Source organism: Dendroctonus ponderosae, unplaced genomic scaffold (assembly GCF_020466585.1).
Source record: "Dendroctonus ponderosae isolate FM_Combo_2020 unplaced genomic scaffold, Dpon_F_20191213v2 Dpon_F_20191213_1, whole genome shotgun sequence".
In the NCBI taxonomy this organism is placed as follows: domain Eukaryota; kingdom Metazoa; phylum Arthropoda; class Insecta; order Coleoptera; family Curculionidae; genus Dendroctonus; species Dendroctonus ponderosae.
The window spans coordinates 43,764,896-43,781,116 of NW_026017110.1; the positions used below are offsets into that span (position 1 = coordinate 43,764,896).

Below are 16,221 nucleotides of genomic sequence, written 5' to 3' on the forward strand. Positions count from 1 at the left end.
TATGTTTAAATAAATTTTTTTTTGTTAAAATTCCAATATTTTTAACTCATTTATGATTACCAAAGGCACATGTGGAAGCTCCTATTTCAGGTTCAATAGTTTTGGCAGGAGTTATATTAAAATTGGGAGGATACGGCTTATTCCGAGTTATGAAGTTACCTATATAGATTATATATTATATTATCTAGACTGATGGCGCTACAGCCCCTGATGGGCTTTGGCTGAGGCGACGACTTGCCTCTATCCAACTCGGTCGGTCATAAGCTCTGTACCATTTTCCACGCCCAATTTTCTCACATCAGCAGCGATGCTGTCTGGTCATCTTAATCTGGGTCTTCCTTCCGTTAAGCCTTTATTATGTTGCACAGGTCTGGTTCGTGGTATAGCTCTGTCAGTTCTGCATTCGTTTTACTTCTGTGCTGCTGCGTCTGTGGATCCTTTGTCGAGCCGTATATTTTCCTCAGTATTCGTCTTTCGAATCTTCGGATGACCTCCCCATTTCGTACCGTTAGCGTCCACGATTCGCAGCCGTACATGATGATAGGCCTGATGACAGTTTTGTATACTTTAATTTTAGATCTTCTAGTAATTTATTTGGATTCATATGGCATTCGACGGCTTAAGGGCATAAAAGCAGTTGTTTGCGGTTTTAAGTCGGTACTTTATTTCCTCGCTGATGTCATTGTCGGCTGTAATGATCAAATCCAGGTACTTGAACTGCGTGATATTTTCAAAGTTGTATTCATTCATTGTCACATTTTGTCCCACTCTCTCTCTGCCTGTTCTAGAGGTGTGCATGTATTTGATCTTGCCTTCGTTGATTCTTAGACCCATCTAGATGCCTCATGTTCCAGTTTAATAAACGTTTTCTTGCTGTTTATTACGCTGGTTTCCACCACGCCAATATCGTCCGCATAAGCAAGTGTTAGTTAACCATTCGTTTGGAAGAGCTTTGTTTCGAGTTTGGAGTCACTTACGACCTTCTCCAGGGCAATATTGAAAATAGTAGGGTACAGCGCGTCACCCTGCTTCAGTCTCGTACTTACCCTGAATATGTCCGACATATCGCTCCCAACTTTTACTCTGCATCTGGACCATTCTAGACAAAATCTAGTTATTCTTATATTTTTATGAGGTATCCCGAATTCTGCCATCGCCTCCCAGATCTTAGCTGTAGCTGTCTATTAAATTCCCTGCTTTTTTCTAGTATCAGTCTAATTGTGACCAGATGATCATGTTGGTTGTTGACCGGTTTCTCCGAAAGTCACATTGATAATCTCCTATTATTTCCTCTGTGAGTGGGGTAATTCTTGACATGATTACATTTGATAGCACTTTGTATGAGACGTTTGTAAGCGATATCCCTCTATAAGTTTTGCGTACCATTCTGTCTCCTTTTTTGTGTATGGGGACTATTATGCTTTCTTTCCAGTCTTCTGGGATTTTCTCGTTTTTCCAGATAGTTATTATGAGTGCGTGTAGTGGAGATGTTACTGTGTTTCGGGCGTGTTTACCGTGTGCCTTTACCAAGAGATTTGTTGTTTTTCAACTTTTTTTATGGCGATCTCAATTTCCATTCGAGAAGGGTATTCGTCTCGCATTTCCGCAGTTTCGAAGCTGGCCGGTTCTTTGTTGTCTGTATCATCCTGGTTAAGAAGTTGTTCAAAGTACTCTTTCCATTTTTGGAGTATTTGGTCTTGCCTGGTTATTAGTCGTCCTTGATGATGTTGTCGGTTCTGGGTCTAAAGCCCTTCTTTCTTGTTCTTACTGTCTTATATAATTTCCTGGTGTTGCTACTTCGATCGATTTCTAATTCCAGCAACTCCTCAACCTGTTGTTCTCTTTTTTTCCTTCTAAGTAGTTTGTTGTTGTCTTCTTAGTTGTCTGAATTTACTGTTATTGTCTGCGGTAGGATCTTGCATCATTACTAGTCTTGCATTATTTCTCTCCTTAAGTACCCTCTCACATTCTAGATGGTACCAGTGGTTTTTATTTTTGTTCCTGGGCTTTACTCGCAGAGTCACACTTGCTGCCCCTATGATTGCTTCAGATAGTACTATCCATCTCGTGTCTATGTCATCTGTATTTGTAATTTCTTGGATTCGGTGCTCTATTTCCGCCTGGAAACACCTTTTGGTTTTCTTGTTTAGCAATTTTGCTCTATCTCACTGTTGATCTTGTTTGGATTGCGCATTTTTTGATCTTGATATTATGATTCTCAGCTTTGCTCCGACAAGAAAATGATCCGAGTCAGCGTCTGCCCCTCGATAGCTTCTTACATCCATTGGAGGCCCATGTCTCTTGATGGACAGCTTTAAGATCATACATTGTAGATTTAATAGGGAGGCTGTTAGATGCTAGTTGTGCAAGTCTAAGCCCATTATCATTTGAGAATACTGTAGGCTTTTTGTGCCCACGTGGGGCCTTAATGCCGCTTCTCTTCCTAGCTTTGCATTAGAATCTCCTAATATAAGTTTTACATCCTGTTCAGGTAGAGCGCCTATTTTACTCTCCAGCGTGTCATAGAAATCGTCTGTCACTGATTCATCTTCGTCTTCTGTTGGTGCATGTACAGACAGTAAGGAGCAGTTATGGAATGTTTCTCTCATCCTTAGGTGGCATAATCGTTCACTAAGGGGGTAAAATTTTAGGACTGAGCACAGCAGGTTTTTCTTAATTGCAAAGCCGGTGACGAACGGATGCACGTGCTGGTTGTTACCTCTTTAAAAGAAAACTGAGTTTTCTATATTCAGATTTCCTGCTAGCCCAGGCCATCTTATTTTCTGTAATGCAGTGACATCCATTTTAAGCCGCTCAACTTCTTTAATTGTCCTGACCACTGCACCCGTCCTGCACCAGCTAAGTACATTCCATGTTCCGATATTCGTTATTCCTTTTTCTTGCTTTGGTCGTCTCTGTTTATTCATCCTGATCCGAGGCTTCTCTTGCGTCTTCACAACCCCTATATTTTTTACGATGTGGGGCGACTTCACGTTCAACCCTCCTCCTTTATCCGGGCTTGAGACCGGCAGTGACATCCAAGAGAGCTACTCAATCCACCCCCTCAGTTGCCCCAGGCGGAATTTTTAAATCCTACTTAATAAGAATGTTGCAAAGTTTGCAACTCCGGAAACTAGGACCTTCTAGAAATCGACCTCATATATTTTTTTCTGTTCTTTTCACAGCCTTGCTAAATCCGCCAATTTTGAATCACTGTGTAGATGTGTGTTGTTTCAAAAACTATTTTTGGTTGGTTTAAAACTTGTTTTTTCTTTATGAAACATACGGGCTTAAAACATAAACTTTATAAAGTTGAGGTCGCTTTCTGCCACAACTGATTGATGATGAGCGAACGGAAGAGATTGAAATCGGAAATTTGCCTACCGGTTCAGAATCCCACTAAATGTTTTGTAATTTTCGTGAAATTACTAAATTGCTAAAATTAGAATGTGGAAATAACTGAAGAGTAATGCGATGTTCTTCTAAATAATCCCGCGTAATGGTGAGTAATCTTCAATAATGCCAAGTAAATTCGCCGAAATTGTACGCGTAATCCCGTCCTAAACACATTCTCGCCTTAAATATCATCAATTTATGCGGGCACTAATTTGTGAACATTACAAATGCAGAAAATTTATGACAAAACCATACTAATTTGCACGTCCAAACACAAGCCCTTAATTTTTTTTGACTAAACAGTGTTTAGCAAGTCAGTTACCGACGAATTGTTGCGGCTAGTTGTTGTAACTCAATGAGCCTAAAAGAGTCCGTATACAGTTGTTAAATACGGTTTTGCGTATTACGCATGAAAACTGCACTAAACCGAGACAAACAATAGTATTGTACTTGCAGTAAACCGAACAATGAAGCCTCATAAATTATACCGAAATAAAGACATTAAATCCACAAATAGACAATGCGTGGCGCCATGCTCATGGTAAACTGGATGAATTCGGGTGGGCAAAACCTTAAAATTGTAAAACTGGATACTATATAGACATAAAAGGCCGATATTTCATGACAAAATTGCGCCATAAAAACCGCCCATAGTCATAGAGGGTCAGAGGGTTAAGCGTATGTTTTGAATATTTTAGAAGATATGGCGCATATGGGTGTATGTATGCACTGTACGTACAGGCACTTATTCTCCACCAGCCTGGCCGAAATTAAGTATTTAAATGCTGGTCCCATCTTCTTAATGGCTTTTACGTTCTTTCTATTAGGATATTGCATAGTCAAATTTCATTTTGAATCGAAAGTGAAAAAGTGGAAAACGTGCAACTTTATTAATTAAAAAGCACTTTTTGCACAATAATTTCTGGTCCTATTGTTAATGGAACGGAAGTAAATCTTTTATTTTTTCTATCCTTTCTGAACAGTATTCCCCAAATGGTGATGGTTCGCATATTCAAGGCTTCCTAATAAATCTTCATGGGCGTTTTTCAAAAAAAAATATATTAATTCGTCTGACCGCACTTCAACTTCATTTCCTCGTGCTGCATATTTCAATTGGAATGTTTTGGAACTTCCTGCCGCTTTTAGTCTTCTATTAGTTTCCTTGTGTAATGAACTAGTAATATTTTAGATTTTATGGTAATTTTTTTGAGTTCCTTTTTCAAGCTTCTCGAGTTCAGGTTCATTTTGCCCAAATTTTATCATGTTTCCGACTTTTTGAGCACCAACTATACAGGGTGTTTCGCAAGCAGATGCATTTCTTGCAGGGGGTGATATTGCAAGTAATTTTGATTATATTTCGTTAATATACCGTGTCCCGACAACGCTTAGTTTCCGATATACAGAGTGCACAAATTTAATTAAAAAAATGTTACTTATTAATATTGCGGGAACCGCTTGTAATATTTAAAAGAAATTTTACAGGATTAGGCTCCCAACAACAATTCATTTATTTCTAGCTTTTCCAGTGGCGTGGGCACAGGCACACTGTAGATAATTTTAAAGAGAAAAATGTTACGCCACTGATTTTTTAAGCAATAAACCCGATGATTCAAATTCCTCTTCAATTTGGAAGGGAAAAAGCCTCTTGACTTTTTTCTACGACGTCCCGTTTTTCAGTAAAAAAATTTAAATCCATTTATTGTATAGCTTAATCTGGTTGTAATTAAGTAAGTTTAGTATGAAAACAAAAATTTTGCAGTTAGATTGCATAAATTTTATTACGAAAAAAAAACTCAAAAAGAAGTTACTCAGACTCTCGATCGATTTTTTCTCTTGCAAATTGAACAGGAACTCAAACAATAATGTTTACTTTTACAAAAATCAGTGGCTTAACATTTTTTATTTAAAATTATCTACAGACTTGCCTATGCCCACGCCACTGGGAAAGCTAAAAACAAAATGTTTATCACAAAACATGCACTTCTGTTTAGTGCCTTAGTCTGTAAAATTTTTACTTTAACACAATTAATACTTTAACACGCTGTAGTTCGGAGACTAAGAGTTTTCGGAATATGGTTTATTAAAGAAATGTATCCAAAATTACGTCCACTATCATCTCCTACAAAGAATGCATCTACTTACCAAACATCCTGTACTTCTCGAAAACCCCTCGAATTGTAGATATTGTTTTAGTTGTGATAAAGTAAAACGCACAACTAATCAAACTGCACTCAAAATACTTAAGTTTCCTATCCTATCCTGTGCTTCCTTCTTGACGATCTCTAACTCCAATTACTTTATTTTATTCAGCCTAAAATAGCCTGATTAATTAATATACCTGTTTTGTAATAACCTGCTTATTTATTTTGCTGTTGATAACTTTGCAATTAATAATTTATCCCTTGACGTCCAATGGATCAATTGCGAGTAATTAAAGGTGGAATTGATAAACGTTCAGCCGGCATTCAAGAGCAGTTATTTTCGTTTTCCACGACAATGGATTTGTAATATTTGAGGCCCAAAATTCAAGAAACGTTGAAAATTACTTGATGTCGTGGTGCTATACGAAAACATTGAGTTTCACAGCAACAAATACTTCTGGGAGGCGATATTTCCGGCATCAATGAAAAACATGCCGTCAGTTTAGGCAGAGGGCATTAAAACGAAATGCTTTATTCGCACCTTCGAAGTAAATAACTAATTTGTTTTCCCAGTTGACTAAGTAAGTTACGAAAGCCGTTTGTTAAGTCACATTCATGTCTGGGGATTCTTGTGCGCTGGAAATGTTCCTATTTGTAACCTAGGAATTATTATTAGCATAGAAGTTGTTCAGGCATTTTGGTTTCCAGCATATGCAAACAATCAGTGCTAATTTCGCTTCTTTAGTAGCTTCAAGAGAGTGCGTTGTTTTCGAACAACTTGCTAAATAACATGTGATTCTGTTTATAGAGCAAAGCTTTAGAAATGTTTCGCAACTTTCAAAGCATTAAGCAGTGTAAGTATCTGGTTTATAACTTTGAGCCTTTGCATTGATGTTTTATGCAATATTCCACACAACTAACCAAAAGAGCCAGTTTAAGCCATTGCCTTTTGTTTGTCTAGAGATGAAGTTATTAAACGAAGCAAACTGTGAGCTCAGAGTTACAGTAACATATTCTGTGCAAAGAAATTTATATTGTGTTGCATTTTTTTACACAAATAAATCACTCATGATTTACGTTATACTGCAGTTGATTGATTTGGAAACCACCATTAGATTTGCAGAAGTTATTTAACCGACAAAACCTTTATAAGAAAACTCACTTATTCAAGCATTTTAATAAAAAATGTGTACAATTAATGCGGTTATTTCTAAATAAAATATTTTATGTTGTCTTATCCAAGAAAATTCCTTCTGGGAACGAACAGAATTATGCACGTGCTAGAACGTACAAATAATAATTAAATTTTTATCTCCTTATTTAAAATAGGCATTTATTTATATACAGGGTGTCCCGTATGAACATTATCAAAAGGGTACGGCGATATTCTTTGGATCAAAAGAAGACGATCCGACCTAACTTTTATTAACAAAAAATTTCTAGATTCTTGGCTATTGATGGTCAAAGTTCTACAAAAAAATTATCTTTTTTGAAATATCGGGAGAATCGTACGATATATTTTTTGAAACTGGCTGTGAATTTGTTCTTATGTATCTAAGACTCATATTTTGATGAAACAATCGAGTTCAGCCGTTTTGGACAAGTGGTGAATTCTTGAGTGTCGTGGTACAAAGATTACCAGAACTTTTCAGTTGGTGGATGGAATCAATTCATTTTTTTTGGTTGATGCACTAATCATTTATTCACAATGTTGTGCTCTTTGTAAAATCTTTTTGTGCAATAAAAATATGTCTCTTGATCGTGTGCTTACGGGACACCCTGTATAAACACACTAGCACATATAAGTTATTTAGATTTTCCAAATCGGTTTTTAAATTCACGTTCGTGTGTATCAAAATCGGAATAAAGCAACAGCTGGCTTGCGGCTGTGTAAAAGTTTTTCTTAAGGTTTCTGTGGGATTGTTAGGTTGTCTTGCTCTTCATTTGGTGTTATTTGATTGAACAATTCGTCTCGTATCCGTATTTCTTCCAATATTTAACATTTTTGGCTTTTTGCAATATGCAATTTTTGCGTATGCATTTGCATAGCAAATTCACACAACAGAACCATCTCCTTGTGGAATGTGTGGAATCCATCCTCTTGTGGTGCGAAAGTGGAACACTATCATCTGTGTAAACCTACACACTGATTTTAAATTGTATATACTCAAAGAAAAAAAATGCTTTACATTTACTTAACCTTGTCACCTATTTCGAATACTTCCAGGAGAGCTTTATCGTTTACGCCATCGTCTTAATATCCAAAGTAAATGCTAACAATGAAATGTGTGAATTTTCACCGGGTGTACTGTCAAAGTTCTCCAAATACCCCGCACAAACTTTCCAACTCACCCCAGGGTAACCCATCATTTTATTGAACAATAAATTTAGCACGTTAATAAAGATAAAGCATCTTGGCAAGTGATGAAGTATTTCGCTCATAATTCAGACCGTATAACTTTATAGGGGCTTTAATTGTTATTGCTACAGGCTGGAATTGTAACGGACATTGAGGATGTTATTTTCCACAGCGATAACGCCCCTTTCTTTCCATTGCACCAAGTTTATTACTTATTTAGACGCAGCGACTTTATGGTTCGTACATGCGAATGTACAGGCCATAAAGTCACATTTTGATTTATTTACTGGTTTACAGATAAACTATGTTTTTAAATTCTGACTTTTAGTCTGATTGTATATTAATGGGCCCTGGACTACTGTCAATTAACTCCCAATTTTTGTTTACAGCAAAAATATTGCCTTAGTTACTTGCAAAAATTTGGGATTTTCCAATTTCCCAAAATTCAATTCTTACATCTTCCTATACGTCAGAGAGGTTACTTTTCTTCCAATCGCTATGGGAAGGTCAAGTCGTTTAGAGTTCAGATAAGTTAACAAACAATTAAATTACTATCTAATGGTAGGAAAATAAACCGTTTCTAGATAGTATTCTCTAGATCAGTGGTTCTTAACATTTTTAAGTCGCGACACAACAAAAAGTCAAAATTTTTTAATTGCTTTATTTTAGATCGTATTTTTTTAAAATCTTAAATCCTGCAATGATGATTTTTTGTAACTTACAAATTTTTGATTAATTTTTTTAATAATAAATATAAACAAAACTACTTTTCGACCCAGGAAAAATTTTATTAATAATCAAGTGTTTTTAATAATTTTATTGACCAAATTAAAATATATTTGTAACTTTTTGAAAACAATTGACATTTTAACATATTCCTAAAAAAAAGAAATATCAATACATATGTTAAGTCCTTTAAATTTTAAATGCAAGTCATACAGTTTTAATGAGAACCTTGTGCTTGAATACATTTTGAAAGATCTTCAAACCTCGGTTGAATGCTTGTCAAGGAGCACCTTATATCTATTTCAGGATTTAACTTGTTCCGGTAATTGTTTTAAATTCCACACAGAGCCTAAAAACCAGCTTCACACATATATATTGTGTGTGTGTGTGTGTATACTAATAATTAGGGAATAACTCGTATTAGGGAATAATAAATAACTCTTCTGGAAGGTGTTGGTATTACTTATTATTTGGTGTATTACTAACTTTTTTGGTTCGACTCAGCGCGACCCAAGAAATATGCTTGGCGACTCATAGGTTAAGAACCGCTGCCTAGATGGTGGTGATTTAACCTGTTGAATGCTTCTCTAATAAATGTTCCAGAGTTTTATTCAAAAAAATTAACATCGCTTTGTCTGCTCGAACTTTAATTTCATTTTCTCCTCCTGTATTTCTTTGGAATCTGTCGGATTTCTTTCGTTCCCAGTATACTCTTGCCAGGTCAATTTCATCACTTTCCTCCCCCACATCTTCAATCTTCCTTTTACCTTCTTGTTCTGCTTTTGCTCCCGTAACGGTGTTTTTGAGCGATATTCATCAATCTCAATAGCTCGTCATTTACTTGTTCAAAAGGATCTAGAATTGTTGTTTTCGAAAAACCATTTCTGGTTTTGTGTTTTTTATTGGTTGGATCCATTCGATTAATTGAGCAATTCGCCGTCATGTAAACAGTCATAAAAATCAATTTGCGTTGCAGAAAAACACTCTCTTCCAAATCGTTGATTACTGGAATGGATTACTGGCTCGGCAATTATAAGCGTTAAAAATCGGCCATTCACTCAATATAATTAGTAACCACTTGAATCGGTTTAATTGCTCTCCTCTAGTTTCCACAATGATCAAACCAAACTATTGGCCCATTGAAGTGTCTCCTCAGTGCATCCCAATAGTGCATATATGCAATATAAATTTGCAAACAAACGTTGCGGTTTTAAAGGAAATTACCTGACCAGGCCTCTAATTCGGAAATGGCGGCTCGTATATCATTTTCCTAAATTAAGGAAATAATTAATCGGTGCTCCTATCGAGGCGATAGTAATTCATTGACACGTTTAACTGTATTACGAAGACAAAGGTTATTGTGTTTACAATGGGCTGTACGAGGCAGAGGACGCTTCAGCTCATAATTAATTGTTCAAATTTCTGACGAAAAGCCAGAGAGTTATTTCCAACTATTGCGAGTTCAAGTTGAGAGTGTTTGTTTTTGGTATTTGTATGCTTTTTGACAAGTAGGAAGTTGCTATTGGGAATTGTTGTTTTTGCAAGCCAGGGAGAATAATACCGATAAATAACTTTTCCATCTATTGATTCAGCACGAGCTTGAAGAATTGTTCTGAATTTCTAAAGCGACTGGACCTGCTTCGTGATGCATCTCATAAAATCAAACAATGATAAAAAATATGTGTGGTTTCTGTCGATATTGTGCATAAATATCGCAAAATAAACTCCCTCCATGCTGCCATTCAAACGTTCAATTGCAAAATTATAAAACGCAACTAAATAAAAGTCACTTTTCGGGCGTTATTATACGTTTTCAAGAGCACTTTTAAACTGTGGGAAAAACACTGGTCTCCAGAGACGCAAATCCGCAACTATAAATCTACGAAACATATTTTAATTTATGTCGGCAGGATTATGCAGAGAAACGTCCAAAACGTAAATCCGTTGAAAAGAAATATTATTGTAGGTTTTGAGTACAGTGCTGGATTAGCTTTGGCATGTCCTAGTAATTTATTAGGGATTTTTCTATTTGTGGCAAAGCTGGGAAAAAAATGAATTTAATGGAACATTTTGCTGAAAGTGTTGTTGTCTTTCTAAATGACTTAGATTATGCGTAGTGGACGATATGCGAAAAGTTGTAGAACTTCTGAAGCCAGTCCAAACCCATGGAAGTTCTGTCTTTTTGAGGTTCAAAAACGAAATTTATTTAATACTTAATTAATAGGTAATTTTAAGATTAAAAGTCCTTATATTCGTCAGATCGCATGGACGAAGAAATTTATTTTATTTGTTATCTTTTCTCAGTAATCTGAAATAATTTCAGTATTTGGACGAAAGTTGGTATTGGGGGTCACCTGACCTTAAATTTGATCCTGGTTTTGCTCTTACATCTTCAGGGTGCTACATTATTTACATTATTACAAGTATTTTCCTCTGATGATTCTAGACAATACCGTTCAAGAGAAACGCGTACAGAAAAGCTTGTGAAATTTTAGGCTTTCGAATTTATAATACGCGACACCTTCCCCAATGAAACCAAAAAATTCCATTCTGTAACGTTGCTTCTTCTGATGTTTACTGTTATTTATTTATTTGTTTTGATTTATTTTCATGACTGCGTGTAATTGTTATTATATTCTTATCTTTCCTGGGTCTCAGTCAAAGTGTCAAGTAAAAATTTTGAATATCGTTTATTTCATTATGTTTCGGCGAGACAACAGCGCCATCATCAGATTTAAATTTTACAAAAACTACAAACACTAATTATTAATTAATTAATTTAATTATTCACAATTAAAACATGTTGTATTAAAACTATAATTTATAAAGCGTTACAACATTCATCAGTTCTTGACGGAAAAAAATCCTTCCCATAGGGAGAGCAAAATATTTGAAAAACTTACCTCATAATCGGTAAACATTACGTTCTTTTAGGTCTTTGCCTTCTTGAAAGCTTAAATTTGTCCGAATTCTTTTCTACATTTGCGAGAATGGTATGCATGTATTTAGATAAACGGAAATAGTTTTAATTTTTCAGTAGTCTACTAAGTGTTCTATACTTATGGCTTTATTTGGGTTTGGTCAATGTTGCTAAGGTTGTCGGTATCTGATCTGAAATTTACTGCTTTTGCATTTTTTTTATTTGTATCATTGCTTGGATTCTCCGTTAATGATAATTTCTTTCTCTAACCAATATATCTGCGTTGTTCAAATCGGAAGTATGTAACATTTGGTGTGCATGTTGTGTTAATGCTGTTTTATTTTCATTAGTATTTCTCAGACGGTTTTTATGTTCGTACATTCTCTTTTTTGTTAAATATTGTTTAGTTTGTCCTATATATGTATTATCATATTCTAAACAATTCACTCTATATACAGTAATTGGTACATCCATTCTGTCAGCTTTTGGTTTTAGTTTTGGGAAACATTCAGTTGATAAGTTGTTTTTGGTTTTCTCCGCAATGATAATGTTGTGTGGTTTGAGTATTTTTGACATTTTTTTATTGATTTCTGGAATATATGGTAGTGATATACAAGGGGGTCCTGAACTAATGTCCAAAAATTCACTGGAATTTTTTTTAGGCGAAAATATTGGGTTTTAAGCAAATTTATCTTATCCGAAAGTTAATAGATTCCGAGATACAAAGTGTAAATAAAAATGCGTTTTTTTCTAAATAGATTTTAATACCAGTTTTACTAGTACCACAAAAATTCGTATTCGGGGGTTTGATCTGCAAATACAAATTCTCTATTGATTGGCTTGTAATTTCTAGAGGGCGCTAGCTGCAATAGCCTGAAGCCGGTTAAAACATCAGAACTTTTTTGAGTTTTAATATATTGTTTTTTTGTTGGCATTATCAGGTTTTCCAATATTTCCGAAACTAAAAATGTCTACTTGATTCAAGTCGATAACTGTCACCCTTTATTATTATTTATTATTATATTACTTTAAAGTAGTGCCTATAATACTGTCTAATATTTGTTAAGTTTTGTTTAATAGAAAAGTTACGCCAAAAAAATCTTTTATTTAGACATCCAATTTGAGTTAGATTTCCAATTAGTTCAAAAAAATCACTATATGTTTCAATGTGAAATATTTCGTAAACGGTGAGAGATATCGACTTCTAACAAGTACACATGTTATGTTTAAAAAATATCGTAAAATGTGATTTTACCAACCGTATGACGATTTTTGAAACGCCGAACAAAAAAGTTCTAATGTCTTAAATGTCTTCCGACTATTGCAGCTAGCGGCCTCTAGAAACTACAAGCGAACCAATAGGGAATTTGGATTGCCGATCTAAAAAACCCCCAAACACACATTTTTGTGATTCTAGTAAAACTGATTAAAAATCTATTCAGAAAAAACGAAATTTTTACTCTGACACTCTGTATCTCGGAATCTACTAACTTTCAGATAAGAGAAATTTGCCTGAAACGCAATATTTTTGCCTAAACAATATGTCAGTGAATTTTTGGACATTAGTTGAGGACCACCCTGTATATGTATTGTTTCTTTTTTCCTCATTATTGTTATATTTAGTTGAGTTGTAAATTTTGTTAATTCTTCGCTTTATTATTGGTTCAGAAAATTTTTGTCGGTAGTTATTATTCAGTAATACTTTTATGATTTTTTTTTAAATTTCCGTGTCTGTAATTTTTATAACAACCATTTTACAATGCTTTTGATAGATGTGTCCTATAGAAGAAACGAAAATTACAAAAAGGTGGAAGTGTCCTATTGGTGATTATCCAGTCAAAAGCATTAGTGCCCTTGTGAAATTAAGCATTGTGGTTTGATGGTCAAGTTTCCGGCCAATTTAAAGACTCACTTTGGAAAAAATGAAATTAAAAAATAGCTCATACATCATGTGCAGCGTTAAAATTCTCATAACCCCGGTAAACAAAGCCCTTCAATCTCGGCTAACCTAATATCCGTATTGACAATGGGCTGCACGCCCGATATGGCGCTTCACTTCATAATTAATTACTCAAATTTGTAACGAAATAACAAGAGCAAGCATCCAGCTATTGTTTATTTAAGTATTGTGTTGACTAGGCCTAGAAAGCTGTATTAACGTAACGCTGTCTGTTTGTTTGACAATGTAATTCCTCTCTGGATTGATTTAGCTGGAAGCTGCAACAATTACCAATCGATTTTGCCCAAGGGTGGTCTGGAAGTAGTTGAAATAGACTCACCTTGATGGTGTGCAAAGTTGGGACATTAAACTAGTCAAAAATTTGGTACAAATAAGAAAAAAAGCAACTTGACCTACTCCAGTCAGACACTGTAAAATCGAAATATGAATGGTCGTTAGTACACCAAGACCGACCAGATTTCAGCATGACAAAACTGCTAAACTAGATAAATATAAAGTGTTGCATAAAACGTAACAATTAACCTGCACCAAAAAATGATTGCACCGCAAGACCGGTGATGCAAATAATGGTTTCCTAAGAACGACTCGTAATATAAATAGGTTTCCTGGCTCTGTAAACAACAGACTTATCGGTGGTATTTCTAAATTAGTCAGTCAGCATGAAGGTGCTCACCTTATCACTCGGGGTACTTCTTGTCATAGCTTACGCGAGTGCTAGATCGCTTAAAGGCGAAGATGGTTCTGATCTTGTAGCGGCAGAGTCCAAACACGGACATGGTCATTCGAGTTCGCATGAAGATGGTGGTGGCAAAGAGCATCACGCCGATCATCATCACGACCATGGACATAAGGACGAGAAAGGGTATGACGGCCATCATCATCATCACAAAGACCACCACTCGAAGCACGGACATCATCACCACGAAGGGCACCATGAAGTGGATGGTGGGCACCATCACAAACACCACGACGAAGGCGGCCATCACAAATCACATCATGATCACGACCATCACCACGAAGGAGGAAAATTCGGTGAAAAAAAAGGCCACAAGAAAGGACAGAAAACCCATGGCCACCATCTCAAGAAGCACCGGGACGAGTTCCACAAACACCACAAATTCTACGATGAGGCCCACAAAGCCGGGCATCACAAGAAGCATGGCTCTCACCACGCTCACCATGGCAGCAAAGGTGGTCATCACAAGAAAGGAGGTTCTCACAAGAGCGGCCACCATGAGGAACACCATGGAAAGAAGGGTCATCACGACCATGGACACCATGACGAACACCATAAGGGACACAAATCACACCATGGACACGCAGGACACCATCATCATCACGGCGAACACGACGATAAAGGTGAACATTCTGAAGGAAAACATTGGGGATCTTCTCATCACAAGAAACAATAAAACATTGAACTCAGGTGACACAGCATTTGCCGTATTTTTGTATTTTATTACATTTTTCGTTGATTTTCACTTTTGTAATATAATATACTGAAAATAAATCGTATTTGTTTTGTTTTATTTAATTAGTCCAATTTTATGTAGGCATACGAAGTGATTTTTGCAGTTTGTAATGGTGCATATTAAATTATATAGAAAATCATTCTTGGAATGCACAATTTGTGGCCTGATAATACATTGGAAGGCTTCAACAATTTAATTCTCAATCGAGTTGCTCTTTATTGGATTTTTTAAAACTCTACTAATTTTTTTTAGGTTTCAAATTTATTTATCCCGATGCAGAAATGTTTAACTTTCCACTTATTTTATTTAATTTATAATGTCCCAACTATTATAATTAAAGTACGTTATTTTCATTGATAGATTAAAGTTTTTGCGAGGTTCAACTATTGACCAGCTCATGATAAACACCAGCCCAGTTTCCACCTTTAGGTTTAATTTGACTTCCTTTTGTATTTTTTACTAGGCCTGGGTAACATTGTGTTGAGTTGCGCTATTGAGTTGTTGCCGCCTCTGAGTTAACGAGTTATAACTCATCGGTTAATGAGTTAAAATTAATTTGTTAAAGCTTTACGAGCCTCGAGACTGGAATTTTCACATCTAAAAAAACATTTTTCTGAGTAACGTTTTACTACTTTGTTCAAACAGCGGAAAAAAAGTAATCTAGATTTTCCAAGCAACAGAACTGAGTCCAAAGAAAGTCCACGAGTTTTCCTGTAAAATCTCTTCATTTTTTTGCATGAAAGATTCAGTTTGTCCGTATTTTACAGTAACACGTTAGAAAAAACGCGGTTTTTCTGTTTAGATACAGTGTTGTTTAGAAATATTGACCTAAAAGTGAAGTAACTCCAGTTTCCAAGATTTTTCCAAATAAATGATTATAAACTTTTGCTTTTTCAGTTCGGTGAAATATTTTTAGAAAAAGACCTAGAAATAATTATTAGGCTTTTGGCCATAATTGAAAGCTGCAAAAAGTTTTCCAAACATTTTTGCAAAGCGGCCGAGGAGGCGAGTGTTCCAATAAAATGTATCTTATAATTTTTCACAGAAAATACCTGAAGATTGCAAGTATTTTAAGTAAAACTAAAATATTATGCGTCTTTTGCGTAGAAGGAATTGTTTAATAGAAATTTTGTTAAAACTGGAAACACCTGAAAATTTGAGTGAACTTTTAGGATTTTTTCCAATAATTTAGTGTAAACGTTTTTTTTTCTCGTTGTTTTTTAAAATAGTTCTAATCACTTTAGGTG

At 35.4% G+C, this 16,221-nt stretch overlaps 2 protein-coding genes across 2 annotated transcripts in view; both read left to right on the forward strand.

Moving 5' to 3' along the window:
• The window catches only part of LOC109533326, a 256,565-nt gene that overhangs the window by 36,144 nt on the left and 204,200 nt on the right, over window positions 1-16,221 (forward strand). The window lies entirely within an intron of this gene.
• On the forward strand, window positions 13,742-15,017 carry LOC109534178 (histidine-rich glycoprotein). Its single transcript, XM_019899752.2, has one exon. It carries the CDS (start codon window positions 14,162-14,164, stop codon window positions 14,912-14,914), a length of 753 nt encoding a protein of 250 aa, XP_019755311.2. The 5' UTR covers window positions 13,742-14,161; the 3' UTR covers window positions 14,915-15,017.